This window comes from Neoarius graeffei, chromosome 4 (genome assembly GCF_027579695.1).
Source record: "Neoarius graeffei isolate fNeoGra1 chromosome 4, fNeoGra1.pri, whole genome shotgun sequence".
In the NCBI taxonomy this organism is placed as follows: domain Eukaryota; kingdom Metazoa; phylum Chordata; class Actinopteri; order Siluriformes; family Ariidae; genus Neoarius; species Neoarius graeffei.
In genome coordinates this window covers 48,898,074-48,912,075 of record NC_083572.1, presented here as the reverse complement: position 1 = coordinate 48,912,075, position 14,002 = coordinate 48,898,074, and the positions used below count along the sequence as shown (strand labels likewise).

General features: G+C 40.4%; 1 protein-coding gene across 1 annotated transcript in view; it reads left to right on the top strand.

The window, feature by feature from the left end:
* cacna2d2a (calcium channel, voltage-dependent, alpha 2/delta subunit 2a) overlaps positions 1 to 14,002 on the top strand; it is a 697,573-nt gene that overhangs the window by 638,862 nt on the left and 44,709 nt on the right. The window contains exons 23-24 of the mRNA XM_060919306.1: positions 5,839 to 5,899; positions 13,475 to 13,572. Of these exons, the coding sequence (XP_060775289.1) occupies positions 5,839 to 5,899; positions 13,475 to 13,572 (159 nt within the window). The remainder of the gene's footprint in view (positions 1 to 5,838; positions 5,900 to 13,474; positions 13,573 to 14,002) is intronic.

Below are 14,002 nucleotides of genomic sequence, written 5' to 3'. Positions count from 1 at the left end.
GTCCATCTGGCTCAAACCAACACCCATGCCACAGGGAAAGTCACACTTTGAGATGACAAATTTTCCCGTTCTGATGTTCAAAGTGGGCAGCACGGTGGTGTAGTGGTTAGTGCTGTCACCTCAAAGCAAGAAGGTCCAGGTTCGAGCCCTGTGGCCGACGAGGGCCTTTCTGTGCGGAGTTTGCATGTTCTCCCCGTGTCCGTGTGGGTTTCCTCCGGGTGCTCCGGTTTCCCCCACAGTCCAAAGACATGCAGGTTAGGTTAATTGATGACTCTAAATTGACCGTAGGTGTGAATGTGAGTGTGAATGGTTGTCTGTGTCTATGTGTCAGCCCTGTGATGACCTGGTGACTTGTCCAGGGTGTACCCTGCCTTTCGCCCGTAGTCAGCTGGGATAGGCTCCAGCTTGCCTGCGACCCTGTAGAACAGGATAAAGCGGCTAGAGATAATGAGATGAGATGAGTGAAAAAGTGAGTTTTTCATAATATGTCTCCTTTAAATACATAGACAGCGTAATGTCTCTAAAAAGTGAAATAACTACAGGTCTAGCGCCCCTGCTGGCTGGCTGCAGTATAATATGTAGCTCCACCCATGACCATGTATTTCGATGACAAAACAGCGTATTTTCCGTGTCTTCTAAACTGTCTTACCATCCACAGTGTTTAATTTGAACAGTTAATTTTCCCTTTGCTTATATCTGCACATTTTTTTTCTAATTTTCCCCCAGAAATTAGTTTTTAAAAAGTTATTCGAGGCGGCACGGTGGTGTAGTGGTTAGCGCTGTCGCCTCACAGCAAGAAGGTCCTGGGTTCGAGCCCCGGGGCCGGCGAGGGCCTTTCTGTGTGGAGTTTGCATGTTCTCCCCGTGTCCGCGTGGGTTTCCTCCGGGTGCTCCGGTTTCCCCCACAGTCCAAAGACATGCAGGTTAGGTTAACTGGTGACTCTAAATTGACCGTAGGTGTGAATGTGAGTGTGAATGGTTGTCTGTGTCTATGTGTCAGCCCTGTGATGACCTGGCGACTTGTCCAGGGTGTACCCCGCCTTTCGCCCGTAGTCAGCTGGGATAGGCTCCAGCTTGCCTGCGACCCTGTAGAAGGATAAAGCGGCTAGAGATAATGTGATGTGATGTGTGTGTGAAAGTTATTCGATTATATCATCGTAAGAAGGTGTGGATACATTTAGGAATCAAGTGACTGACAGCCTCGGCGACATACTGGACCTTGGTATCCTCGACTTGCAAGCAACGTTAATGCAAAATAGAAACCCGGATGTTGGCCATGTTGGTGGAGATACAAATGCAGGGTCAAGCGACATTCCATACAAAACATAGTCACACATGCGCAACTCTCTTTGTTTTTCCACTGCTTTAAGCGTTCTTTTAGCTATGTCATATCTTTGTGCTGTATATGGTTGTGGTCACAACAGTACTCGTGACCGTGGCACGTTCCGATTTTTTAGAATTTCGTCCGTGATTCGGAAAGAGGGCGAGAAAACTCTGAGGCTTAGTACAGAGAAGAGACGATCATGGCTGAACAACATCAGCAGGGCTGATCTAACAGAGGCTACAACCAAAACAGCTTGTGTGTGCCGTAATCATTTTATCTCAGGTTAGATTCAAAAGCTCTCTCGATAATATCATGGAAGAATTTTATTTCGTGTTGCTAGAATTTTGCTATAAAATGAGCGTTCTCTTGTCGTGGTTCACTCTGTCGTTGTTATAATTTTAACACGTGTATTACCATTTCGCTTCTAGGAGCGCCGGCAAAATTATATGATAGAAACAATCCAGACTGGGCACCCACTCAGAACATGGGCCATGTTTCGTCCAAGGTCGGACTTGATTCTTCGGCAGCCAAACCAGATAGAATGTGATATCTGGGTACTTGATGGTTGGTAAAAGCGTCTTATCTTCATAAAAGTCTGACTTTTTTAAATAATATGGGTCAAAACCACACATATCTATCTACTCTTTGGATTGAATTGTCGCTCGACTGTTCAAATCGGGGTAATACTGAGAAAATTCAGCATTGTTTACAGACATGCTTTCAGTGGCTGCCATCTGAGTTGCTTTGTATATCCACCATCATGGTGGACGCTCACGACGGAGCACATTTTGATCACGTGGTTGCAAGTCATCTATTGGGAGAATGGGGCGGGCCTACCTACCAAATAAGTAGGTGTACCTGATTTCAACTCTTGTCCCCACTGTATAAACCCTGGCTCCAAATTTGACAGCATGGAGGAGGAATTTTGGTTTCATATCTGTAGAACAGAAGGGCATGAGGCCGTGTTGTTCTTTTACTCCAGGATGGTGAAAAGTAGCAGATGGCATAAAAGTTGTGTGGAAGTCTTTCCAATTATCAATCAACATCATTGCAACATCTTTGAGACATACAGTGGATGTAAAAAGTGTACACACCCCGTTAAAATGATAGGTTTTTCTGATATAAAAAATGAGACCACGATAAATCATTTCAAAACTTTTCCCACCTTTAATATGACCTATAACCTGTACAATTCAATTGAAAAACAAACAAATCTGTTGGGGGGGAATAAGCTGGTTGCATAAGTGTGCACACCCTTAAACTAATACTTTGCTGAAGCACCTTTTGATTTAATTACAGCATTCAGTCTTTTTGGGTCGGAGTCTATCAGCCTGCCACATCTAGACTTGGCGATATTTGCTCACTCTTCCTTGTAAAAGTGCTCCAAATCTGTCAGATCGCGAGGGCATCTCTTGTGCACAGCCCTCTTCAGGTCACCCCACTGATTTTCGATTGGATTTAGGTCTGGGCTCTGGCTGGGCCATTTCAAAACTTTTTTGGGGTCGTTGTCATGCTGAAAGATGAAATTCCTCTTCATCTTCAGCTTTCTAGCAGACACCTGAAGGTTTTGGGCCAAAATTGACTGGTATTTAGAACTGTTCATAATTCCCTCCACCTTGACTAAAGCCCCTGTTCCAGCTGAAGAAAAACAACCCCAAAACATGATGCTGCCACCACCATGCTTCACCGTGGGTATGGTGTTCTTTTGGTGATGCGCAGTGTTGTTTTTGCGCCAAACATATCTTTTGGAATTGTGGCCAAAAAGCTCAACCTTGGTTTCATCAGACCATAATACATTTTCCCACATGCTTTTGGGAGAGTTGATTTTTTTTTTTTTGCAAAATTTACCCGGGCCTTTGTAAGAAAAAGCTTCTGTCTTGCGACCCTGCCTCATCGTCCAGACAGATGGAGAATACGGGAGATTGTTGTCACATGTAGTACACAACCAGTACTTGCCAGAAATTCCTGCAGCTCCTTCAGTGTTGCTGTCGGCCTCTCGGCAGCCTCCCTGACCAGTTTTCATCTTGTCTTTTCATCAATTTTGGAGGGACGTCCAGTTCTCGGTAATGTCACTGTTGTCCCATATTTTCTCCACTTCTTGATGACTGTCTTCACTGTGCTGCATGGTATATCTAATGCCATGGAATTTTTTTTTTGTCCCCTTCTCCTGACTGATACCTTTCAACAATGAGATCCCTTTGATGCTTTGTAAGCTCTCTGTGAACGCTGGCTTTTGCTGGAGGATGCAACGGAGTAAATGTCTGAACTTTATTTGGGGTTAATCAGAGTCATTTTAATTGATGGTAGGTGTGAACCCAAAAAGACTGAATGCTGTAATTAAATCAAAAGGTGCTTCAACAGAGTATTAAGGCCCACTTTACACGGGGACGGTCTGAAACAAAAACGCAAAAGTCCGTTTTCATTCTCACTTTTTTCCGCGTTTACACGACCGTTTTCAAGGAGGAAATCTGCGTCTATACGGTGACACATAAATGTGTGGAATCCAATTGGATGTGCATGCCAGGCGGCTAGGTGGTGCTGTGAAAGACCTCCGCTATGTCTGCACGCATGCGCAACGTCTTCCGTCTTGTCTGATCTGCACATCTGCGCCGCGAAAACTTTGACTACTCTGGCTATGGTAAGTAAGAAAGTAAGTAAAAAAGTAAGAGCATACTATACCCGCCTCTGTTCATTAATGGTATATGTGCAGATTCGGTATAGATGTTCGAAGGACTCCTGGACGTTTATTAAAGCTGCCAGAGCAGCTTGAAGGTCCGTTGGATCGATGTAATCAGACATGCTCTTACTTTTTTACTTACTTTCTTACTTCCCAGGCTGGCATGTACAGTATATGACATATGTATGACGTAAACGCGTACCCGACGTGAGCAGATCCGAGCAGAGTTTCGCGTATTGGGTAGTTTAGACGGATATGCAACGGGGGCTGTTTTTAACTTATCCACTCTGGAAGGCGTTTTCAATTTTTTCCGTTTTTCAGCCTCGGAAATGCCGTCCCCGTGTAGACGAAAGGCACTTCTGATAAAATATTTAGTCATTTTTACCCGACAGCGTCCTCGTGTAAACGGGCCCTTAGTTTAAGGGCGTGCACACTTATGCAACCAGCTTATTGTACGTTTTTTATTTTTTATGTTTTTCCCCCTAACCGATTTGTTTGTTTTTCAATTGAATCGTACAGGTTGTAGGTCACATTAAAGGTGGGAAAAGTTTTGAAATTATTTATCATGGTCTCAGGTTTTTCTGATATAAAAAAAAATCATTTTAACAGGGTGTGTATACTTTTTTTTATATCCACTGTACATTGCACATGTCACATCAAGGTAAATATCACGGAAAAGTGAAAATATGAAACGTATGGCTTTTTAAATTGAGCTAGGGTTTTAACTTTTAATCGACAGCAGTAATGTTTTAAGACCTATAATTAGAAAAGACCTTTTTAGCTTTTGAACAAGTTTATTCATGAGTTTCGACACCTTTCTATTTAATGTAGTGTTTAAAGTAGTGACTGATGTTACTTTCAGTCGTAGTAAATGAAAGCAGGTTTTCCTTCAAGTCCTCTCGTCTCGCCTTGGTGGTGGAGCGTAATAACTCCTGATTCGTTTGTCGTCCTACTGTAACACCTCCCCTCACCCCCACCTCCACTCCCCACCCCCCCGTGTTTCCATCAGCTTGACTCCTTTGCCCCTTTATCACCCCTCAGACTGCCATGGCAACGGATCACCTACTTTCTCAGAAAGTCCGATCTGGATGTGCATGGCATTGTGGTTGGGATACTACCTGGGCACTACTGTAGTGACAGCTAACATGAGATTAAACAGCACATTTGCAGCTTGTAGGGTATTTCACTTGCTTAAATGCCTCCACCTTTTCTTTGCAAGACAGAGAACGTTTAATGTTGATATTGAGTTGTTCAGGAGGAATGTGTTGCCCTGTTTCTCGCCTTTCGCGATGCAGTGCACATCCGTCGATCGTGTCCCTTACAATCTCGGTCCACCGTGCCAGTCTGAGGAGTGAACACCTCCATCAGGACCCCTTGCCTCACCCACCTTCCTGCAAAATAGTTGGCCATGTTGATGCCTGTTTACAAAGAACAGAAATTAAACACTCCCCCATTTTGTGGGCACTGTGTCGGAGACCTCGTTTCATTCGGCGGTGAAGGTTTGAGCCAGTTCTCCGACATGCGAAAGCATCAGCAATCAAACTAGAGATTGGCACGCAATTTGCGCTTCAGCGTTCACTACAAAACGCACAAAAGTTTGCCTGCGAGATTGTAGCGTGTTCTTTGACGGCCAGTGAAAGGACTCTATCTCGAGGCACCATATTGGCTAACCCTGGTCTTTCCCCCGTGAGTCCTCGGTGTTGCTATGGTAACGTCCCTCCACTGCGTCCCTGCACCCGTTGAAGAGCAGCTGCTGTTTTTTTCTCTCTCCCAGACTTTCCTCCCTGCTCACTGAGCTCGCCGCTTCCCTCGATAATCTTGCCCCCTTTCTGTTGCAGATTTTGAATCCCTGCTGCCACACACTTTTGAGTCAGAGGGACATGTGTTGATAGCCCCAAGGTAGTGCTGCGTAATTGCTTGAGCCCACCTTGATTGATCTGTCCATGTTTTATCTGTAAACGAACATACACCATCTTCTTTGTGTCCTTGAGGTGTCTAGTAGCCAATAGTCGCGGTCATCATTCAAAGTGTGTGCGTGTGTGCGTGTGTGTGTATACATTGTGTTTCAGGTGTGTATTGCTTTGTTTCTTATTCTGTGTAGTCTCTCTCTCTCTCTCTCTCTCTCTCTTTCTTAAGTGTTGGGATGATAATTAAATAACTATATAAGCACTTACTTTCCCCTGGTCCTGTAATCCTAATGTTCCTACAACTTCAACTACCTTTCTGTTTCTTCATGGCATGGAAAAGACAATGGCAATTTATTCATCAAAAGTTGTGTAGAAACAAGCACAGATTTAGATGCACAAAATGAACAAATCTGCATCTGACTCAGGAAACTGTTGTACAACATCAACACGAGTGTTGATTTGAATGCCGTTGACGAATCAAGTTTAACCACATGGGATCAAGCTCCTGCCCAGTAGTCCTCGATTTCTGTCATACGCATTAGACGCACACCAGTTTATCCTTGCTGTACAACGAATTTACATGCATCATACACTACCGTTCAAAAGTTTGGGGTCACTTTGAAATGTCCTTATTTTTGAAAGAAAAGCACTGTTCTTTTCAATGAAGATCACTTTAAACTAATCAGAAATCCACTCTATACATTGCTAATGTGGTAAATGACTATTCTAGCTGCAAATGTCTGGTTTTTGGTGCAATATCTCCATAGGTGTATAGAGGCCCATTTCCAGCAACTCTCACTCCAGTGTTCTAATGGTACAATGTGTTTGCTCATTGCCTCAGAAGGCTAATGGATGATTAGAAAACCCTTGTACAATCATGTTAGCACAGCTGAAAACAGTTGAGCTCTTTAGAGAAGCTATAAAACTGACCTTCCTTTGAGCAGATTGAGTTTCTGGAGCATCACATTTGTGGGGTCGATTAAATGCTCAAAATGGCCAGAAAAATGTCTCGACTATATTTTCTATTCATTTTACAACTTATGGTGGGAAATAAAAGTGTGACTTTTCATGGAAAACACAAAATTGTCTGGGTGACCCCAAACTTTTGAACGGTAGTGTACCATCCATTTTAGCAGGTGTTACAAAAACGAATCAGTAAAATGAAATCTTTCCGCAGGCTATACTGAATTAGAGGTGATTTTGTCATAAATATGGGAACTGTTTTTCCAACTGCGCCTGCAGATAGTTAGGCAAACGATATACTGCTAGCTTTTTCTCCATTTTAGAGCTCAAACTCTATTAGGTTTAACTGAAGTCAAAAGATTTCATTAAATATGCTGTAGGTGAACAAAGTTTCCATTCTGTTCATATAACGAGAACACTGAAAGAAATGAATCAAGCACTGAACATCAGACTACCAAATGAATACATTTGCATTCGGACCCACTTTAGTCTTGTGTCCTGGTCAGTGCTTCGTGGTGTGTCTCGTACACTATTACCAAAATGAAAGACTCATGAATTGATGAAGATGCACGTCTGCTCAATCACTTTCACATTTACAAATTGCATATTGACATTAACCACATTAGCTACAGTGCCCTCCATGATTATTGGCACCCCTTGTCAAGTCCAGTCAAGTCAAAGTCCCTCTCACGCCAGAATCTGGTCTTCCCAGGCAGTCTCCTGTCCCAGTACTAACCAACTCTTTAAGGTGTATGGGTGCGGCGCTGGCGGCACGGTGGTGTAGTGGTTAGCACTGTCGCCTCACAGCAAGAAGGTTCTGGGTTTGAGCCCAGTGGCTGACAAGGACCTTTCTGTGTGGAGTTTGCATGTTCTCCCCGTGTCCGCGTGGGTTTCTTCCGGGTGCTCCGGTTTCCCCCACAGTCCAGAGACATGCAGGTTAGGTTAACTGGTGACTCTAAATTGACCGTAGGTGTGAATGTGAGTGTGAATGGTTGCTTGTCTCTATGTATCAGCCCTGCGATAACCTGGCGACTTGTCCAGGGTGTACCCCGCCTCTCACCCATAGTCAGCTGGGATAGGCTCCAGCTTGCCCGCAACCCTGCACAAGATAAGCAGCTACAGATAATGGATGGATGGGCACGGCGCTGATCTCTGTTTTGATAGCTCTCGGCCTCTTGCCTATACAGCTCGGGTTACAGCGGGGGGCTAGTTCTCTGATAACCGCAAGAGTTTGACTCCCCACTTGCATCTGTATTACAGCGTGCCTTCCCAGATGGCAGTAGGTACCATTTTTATGATGGTTTTTGGTATGACCCAACCATGAGTTGGACACGCTAACCACTATGCCAACTCGTGGTCTGTGGCACCCCTTGTAAAGATGAGTAAAAAAGGTTAGAAAACCAATCCACTTTTTGGTGAAGTCGCTTCATCTCACACTGAAAAAATGAGAAAAATCCAACATTTAATTTAATATATATATATATATATATATATATATATATATATATATATATATATATATATATATATATATTAATAGTGGCACATGTGGTTTTGTTAAAAATATTTCTTAATGAGGAATTTGTTGTTCTCTGAATAAATGTATTTCAATTAAAGGTTGAATTTTTCTCATTTTTTCAGTGTGAGATGAAGCGACTTCACCAAATGGTGCATTTATTTCTAACCCTTTTTACTATTATTTATGGGGGGGATAATCATGGGGATACTGTATGTATATCTAAGTCTGAAGTTCCATGTGTGCAATTGTGATGATCAAAGTTATTTTCTAGTTTTATTGTTACTAATGGATCATTTTCAATTCTAATTACTGAAAAAGGACAGACAATTGCTGTGTGAAAACAATTCATGTTTTTTCAGCTGATGTGTAAATAGGCTTGCAAGGTGATTTGCCCATAACAGTGATACTTAAAATAATTCTTCATTCTTCATAAGTCATCATTTTTCCCATACTTAAAATAAATCAGCATTCGCGAGTTAACAGTAGGTATACCAGAAGCTCATTGGCCGTGCTGTGAAAATTGTGCATGCAGACGCATATCTTAGTTTCCAAATCTATCATTGCTTAACTCTTGAATATTTTCCGTTGTGAATACTGTCATTAAAAAGCTTATAATTTCTGCTTTCCAAAGAAATGTATCTCATTAAGATCTGTTCAGTACTTTGGGAGTAACAGCAAGTTGAAGTTGGTACAACAGAGTCCACTCTCTGCTCACGTGACGTCGGGAAACTGCCGGCGCTTTTTGAGTTACAGGAAAGCGGTCAGGCTCTCTCTCTCTCTCTCTCTCTCTCTCTCTCTCTCTTCTGATCAGTTTCTGACTGGATTACTCATGAATATCAATCAGATAACTTTTATAGGGATCTTCTCTCGCTCTCACTATTTCTGATGAAGTATTCAGCAAAATTTTCCATCAGCTAGTTTTGATATTCTGATTCACGGGAGACTTTGAAGTGAGTTTTCATAGCTTTACCTACTTATTTTTCCAAATCAAACTGATTCATGTAAATAAAGAACTATTTTAGAATATAACTGCAGTTGTTTTGATGAAAAATATTGAGATCTTTGTGGTCGGAATGAGATTTTAAAAACCCGGAAATCAGAAATGCGAGTGTCAATTTCACTTCAATTAATTGGAATTGTTTATTGGATGTGGCTCCCACAGTTTTTTCGAGGTTCGCCTTGAAAGCTGTGAATATTATCATTTATATTCTTTAATATAAACACTATTAGGCCCTACTGTTGAGAAATACAAAGGCCTACAGAGCACAAAGAGGGTATTAGAAATGATCTTTTATTACTTTTTTTATTGAGTATACAGATTTAACATTTTTACTTAATTTGCATAATTAATACGAATCAAATACAAATTTGCATAATTGTTTTTTACTAATTTTTCAAACTTTGTATTCAGTATACAACTATCTATATGCCTGCCAATTTCCATGCAAGTATCTTGAAAAATAGAAAAGTTATTAAGAAAAAACATTTGATCTCATTCGTTAACGAGGCCCATTTTTGACCATGTGATCCTCATACAGAATATTACTGCAGCTTTCTAAAAGTTAAGCCATTTTTTTCAATCTTTGATTTGTAATATCTCAAGAACGGATAAACTTATTTTAATTCTGTAAAACGTATGTTGTTCTGCATTCAATTCTGAATTGAGTACAGTTTCAAACAATTTGGATTGAATTTGAATTTTCACCTGATATGCCTATTAACAGTAGGCCTACCGCAGAGTCAGAACAAAGTTGGTCAGAGGCTTCAAAATCAAATTGTATCTTATCGTAACAGATTCAGTGATATTGTGAAACATCAAATTGTTGCCTTAAGGATCGAAATCGTATTGTGTGGAAGCCTGAGGATTGCACCCTCACTACTTATACTAATCTGCTTACTACAGCCTACTTACCATGGGTGTGTCTCGAGTGTACTGAGGACAGGGGCTTAGCCCACATGTTGTCTACATGCCCACCCTGGGGTCATACTCTGGCCACCTCTTGGAGAAGAGAAAGGCAGTCGTGTAGCTCGTCAATATTCAATATTACTACATAAGTTCATCTGCAAAGCTACAAAGACGGTTATTATCACATAGAGTAAACAATGACAATGGTTCCACTTGTTATATAGCCTTTTTGATTTATTTCTAATTTTATCAAAGGCTCAAATTAATATTTTCAATTTTTAGTTAAGTCAAAACCATCAGATTAAACATGCTTAAAATATATATAAAAACCTAACAAATACAAGGATGGGTAAACAATATTTACATTTACAAGTCTGTTCAAACTCATCTCATTAAACATGCGCAAAATGTATATCAAAAATATAATAGCTAACCTAGCCAGGTTAGCATGAGGTAAAACAGCTAGTTGTTCCAACAGGCACTGACTGAATAACATTACACTCATCTAGGTCACGTCGTCATCACATTTCAGTCGTGAAAAAAGGGCTCATTGACGAACATTTTTGGTCAACTTTTGGTTGGCTTCATTTTAAACACAACTGACCAATATGAGGAAAAGGCTGGTTTTCCCATTTCAACCTTGAAATGTAAAACGAGATTACCGCTCTCCCTGTAACGAAGTACTAACTGTTTCCACCCTCAGTTCCTGCTCTAGCACTCCAACAAGTAGCAAAAAACCTTTTGATAACCGTCAACATCTACTAAGAGGTAAGACCCAATTTAAGTGAATACACAAAACAACAAATGTAGCAGGAAACGTATAGAGCGGCAGCTATAATTATCAACACCTTAATGGTCTTTTGGTCGTTGCAAAAGACTTTCAATACGTAAATTGTGCTTGAATAATTACTCAAACTTCCACTGGAAAAAAATGAGTTGATTCCCGATTACTTAGCGTATCAGATCATGTGACACCATTCACAATTATCGACACCTTTGTCCACAGTCATCGACACCATTCCACAATTATCGACATCTAGATGATTATTTATAAAAAATAATCGGTATGTGGTATTAAGTTAACAAAACATAGTTTTTATTTAAAATTTGTTTTACATAGACTTATATTTAGTACAAAATATCTTTTATATAAATATATGGATGTCGGTGCTGAACGTAAATGAGGAAGTAATTCTAATGTTTGTAAACAAATGAAGTGATAATGTTTAACCTGTCAGAAAATCTTTTTGTTCCACTTTCTAAGGATTTTCATAGATCACATTTTGTTCATCATTCGTTGTTGTTTGTATTAATTTCTAGTTTTGTAGTTTACCAATAAATATCAACAGGAAATCGACACTGTAACCACATGGAAGTCCAGGTCAAAGGTCGCATGTCATTCCTCGAACCAAAATATAAAATGTCTACTGATATTGTAATATGTGGTAGATATTTACAACAAACTGCAAAAATATATATATTTTCTGAATGGAATAGAAAAATCTGAATATTTCAAGCATGTAATTTTTTACATGCTAGGAATTTAATTCTGCTCTAATTCTATTTATTGCAATCGGATTCCAAATACTCTATAAACATTCCATTCTGTTATAAATCAGAAAAAAAATTACTATAAATCAGAACACTTTTATTTTTTTAAAGTACTTCATCTACTTCAACAATGTTACACAAAGATCGATCCATAACAGTTGTAAATGTCACTTAATTCCACAGGGTGTCGATAATGGTGGACACCAGTGAAAGTGATCACTATTATCGACACCATACGTGATTCTCAAACGCGTGTTTAGATACAAAATGGCGACTGTCAAATGAAAGAGTCAGAAACAAAGTAGGTTTCGACAAGGAGATCATGAAATATCACTGAATTTGATCAGTAAAAACATGTCCATGATCTTTCCACCATGCTTACCTGCGATGATAACGTCCGAGTTTTCCTCAAGTTGCTGATCATGCTAAAAAATTCCATCTCAGGTAACGAGCTGTCATCAGACGACAAGATCAAAGGGTGAGGCGGGTCTTCCGGTTGATTAATTAACCAATAATAACTGCTGTAACTGAAACTCACCTTTATAAAATAGTTTGTTTTTTATTGGTAAATCTGAAAAGGTGTCGATAATTATGGACTGCCGATAATTTTAGCCGCCGCTCTAGTATGCTTTTTTAATTCTACAAATCGTTGGATTTTACTGAGCAGAAAAGTTGGCTCTAACATTAGCCAGCTAACAAAGTTAACGGTCACTTGGCTAATCTGCCTGATAGAAATTGATTATCAGAAAACGTATGTAGGTTACCAAGGTAACTATAATGTCAACAAAATTTTTACCTCCTATGTCCTATTAAGTATTTGGAAAACCTGGAGGGATCAGGGAACGTAGTCAGGGTGAGTGTGTGCATTGGGTGAGAATCAAAATGAGACAGAGGTAAGGAGGTTGCTGAGGATGGGACTCGAACACCCAAATGGTCAGACTCATCGAAAGTATGTGCTAGTAATGTTAACCTATGTCATGGCTCCACAATTCAAAAGGGAAGGTCATCTATGGCTGGCAGGACAGGTTCAGGGCTATAGAAGAAATATCCAGGGCTTCAGCCTAATACCCCGGTCCTAGCCACGCCCCTGCTACTTGCTGTACTTATCGATGATGCTGATGTTGATTTTAATTATTTGACAGCAAATCAATCATTGGTCAGGTTGTGGGATAACGTGAGTAGGATTTATACAGGAACACTAAAGACGACGAAAGAAATTGAAGAATAAGGACACTGTGAGTGGAATTTGTATACACGTGTACGTTTTACGTTTCGATTCCTAACTTTGATGAATAAGGGCCATTGTTTTGTGTGGTTTCGTCATTCTCAGAGTTTGGTTTGGCTGTTGCATGTTGCAGCACTTGCTGAGCCATTGCATTTTTTTGGTGCATGTTTTTGTGCCTGCACATGTGTTTATTGTGTTCCAGGGTGTGTTGTCTTCAAGTGAATACCGTGTGTAGCCATGTCTTTGGATTAAGCATTTGAAGAAAATTTGTTTCTAAAAATCAAAATACATACTTGTAATTGCTAAGCGTGATTAGTCGTAACACCAGTTACCCTTAAAAGTGTTGGTCTTAGAGTTAGGAGTGTGTGTATTGTGACTGTTAAACAATGTGTCTGCTTCTTAGGGAATACTGCAAAGAGCTGGAGCTTTCTAGCAACAACACGGAGTTCCTGCACAACTTCATCGCTCTGATGGAGAAAGTCACTCCAGACTCCAAACAATGTGAGGCTTCTGAAGAAATTCTACTTCAGCACTGAATACCATGATCAGGATGTAATGACCCAAACGTTCATAATAAATAGATCATCGAGTGACTGACTGAATCCACAAAATACTTGTTTAGATCAGATTTTCTCAAACGTTTGGCAGCCAGGAACCCCTTTAACTGTAAAATAAAATCTACAGATGCACTCTGAGCATACAGTGCCTTGCAAAAGTATTCATCCCCCTTGGTGTTTGTCCTGTTTTGTCGCATTACAAGCTGGAATTAAAATGGAATTTTGAGGGGTTTGCACCATTTGATTTACACAACATGCCGGCCACTTTAAAGGTGCAAATTGTTGTTTTATTGTGACACAAACAATAATTAAGATGAAAAAACAAAAATCTGGAGTGTGCATAAGTATGCACCCCCCTAAGTCAATACTTAGTA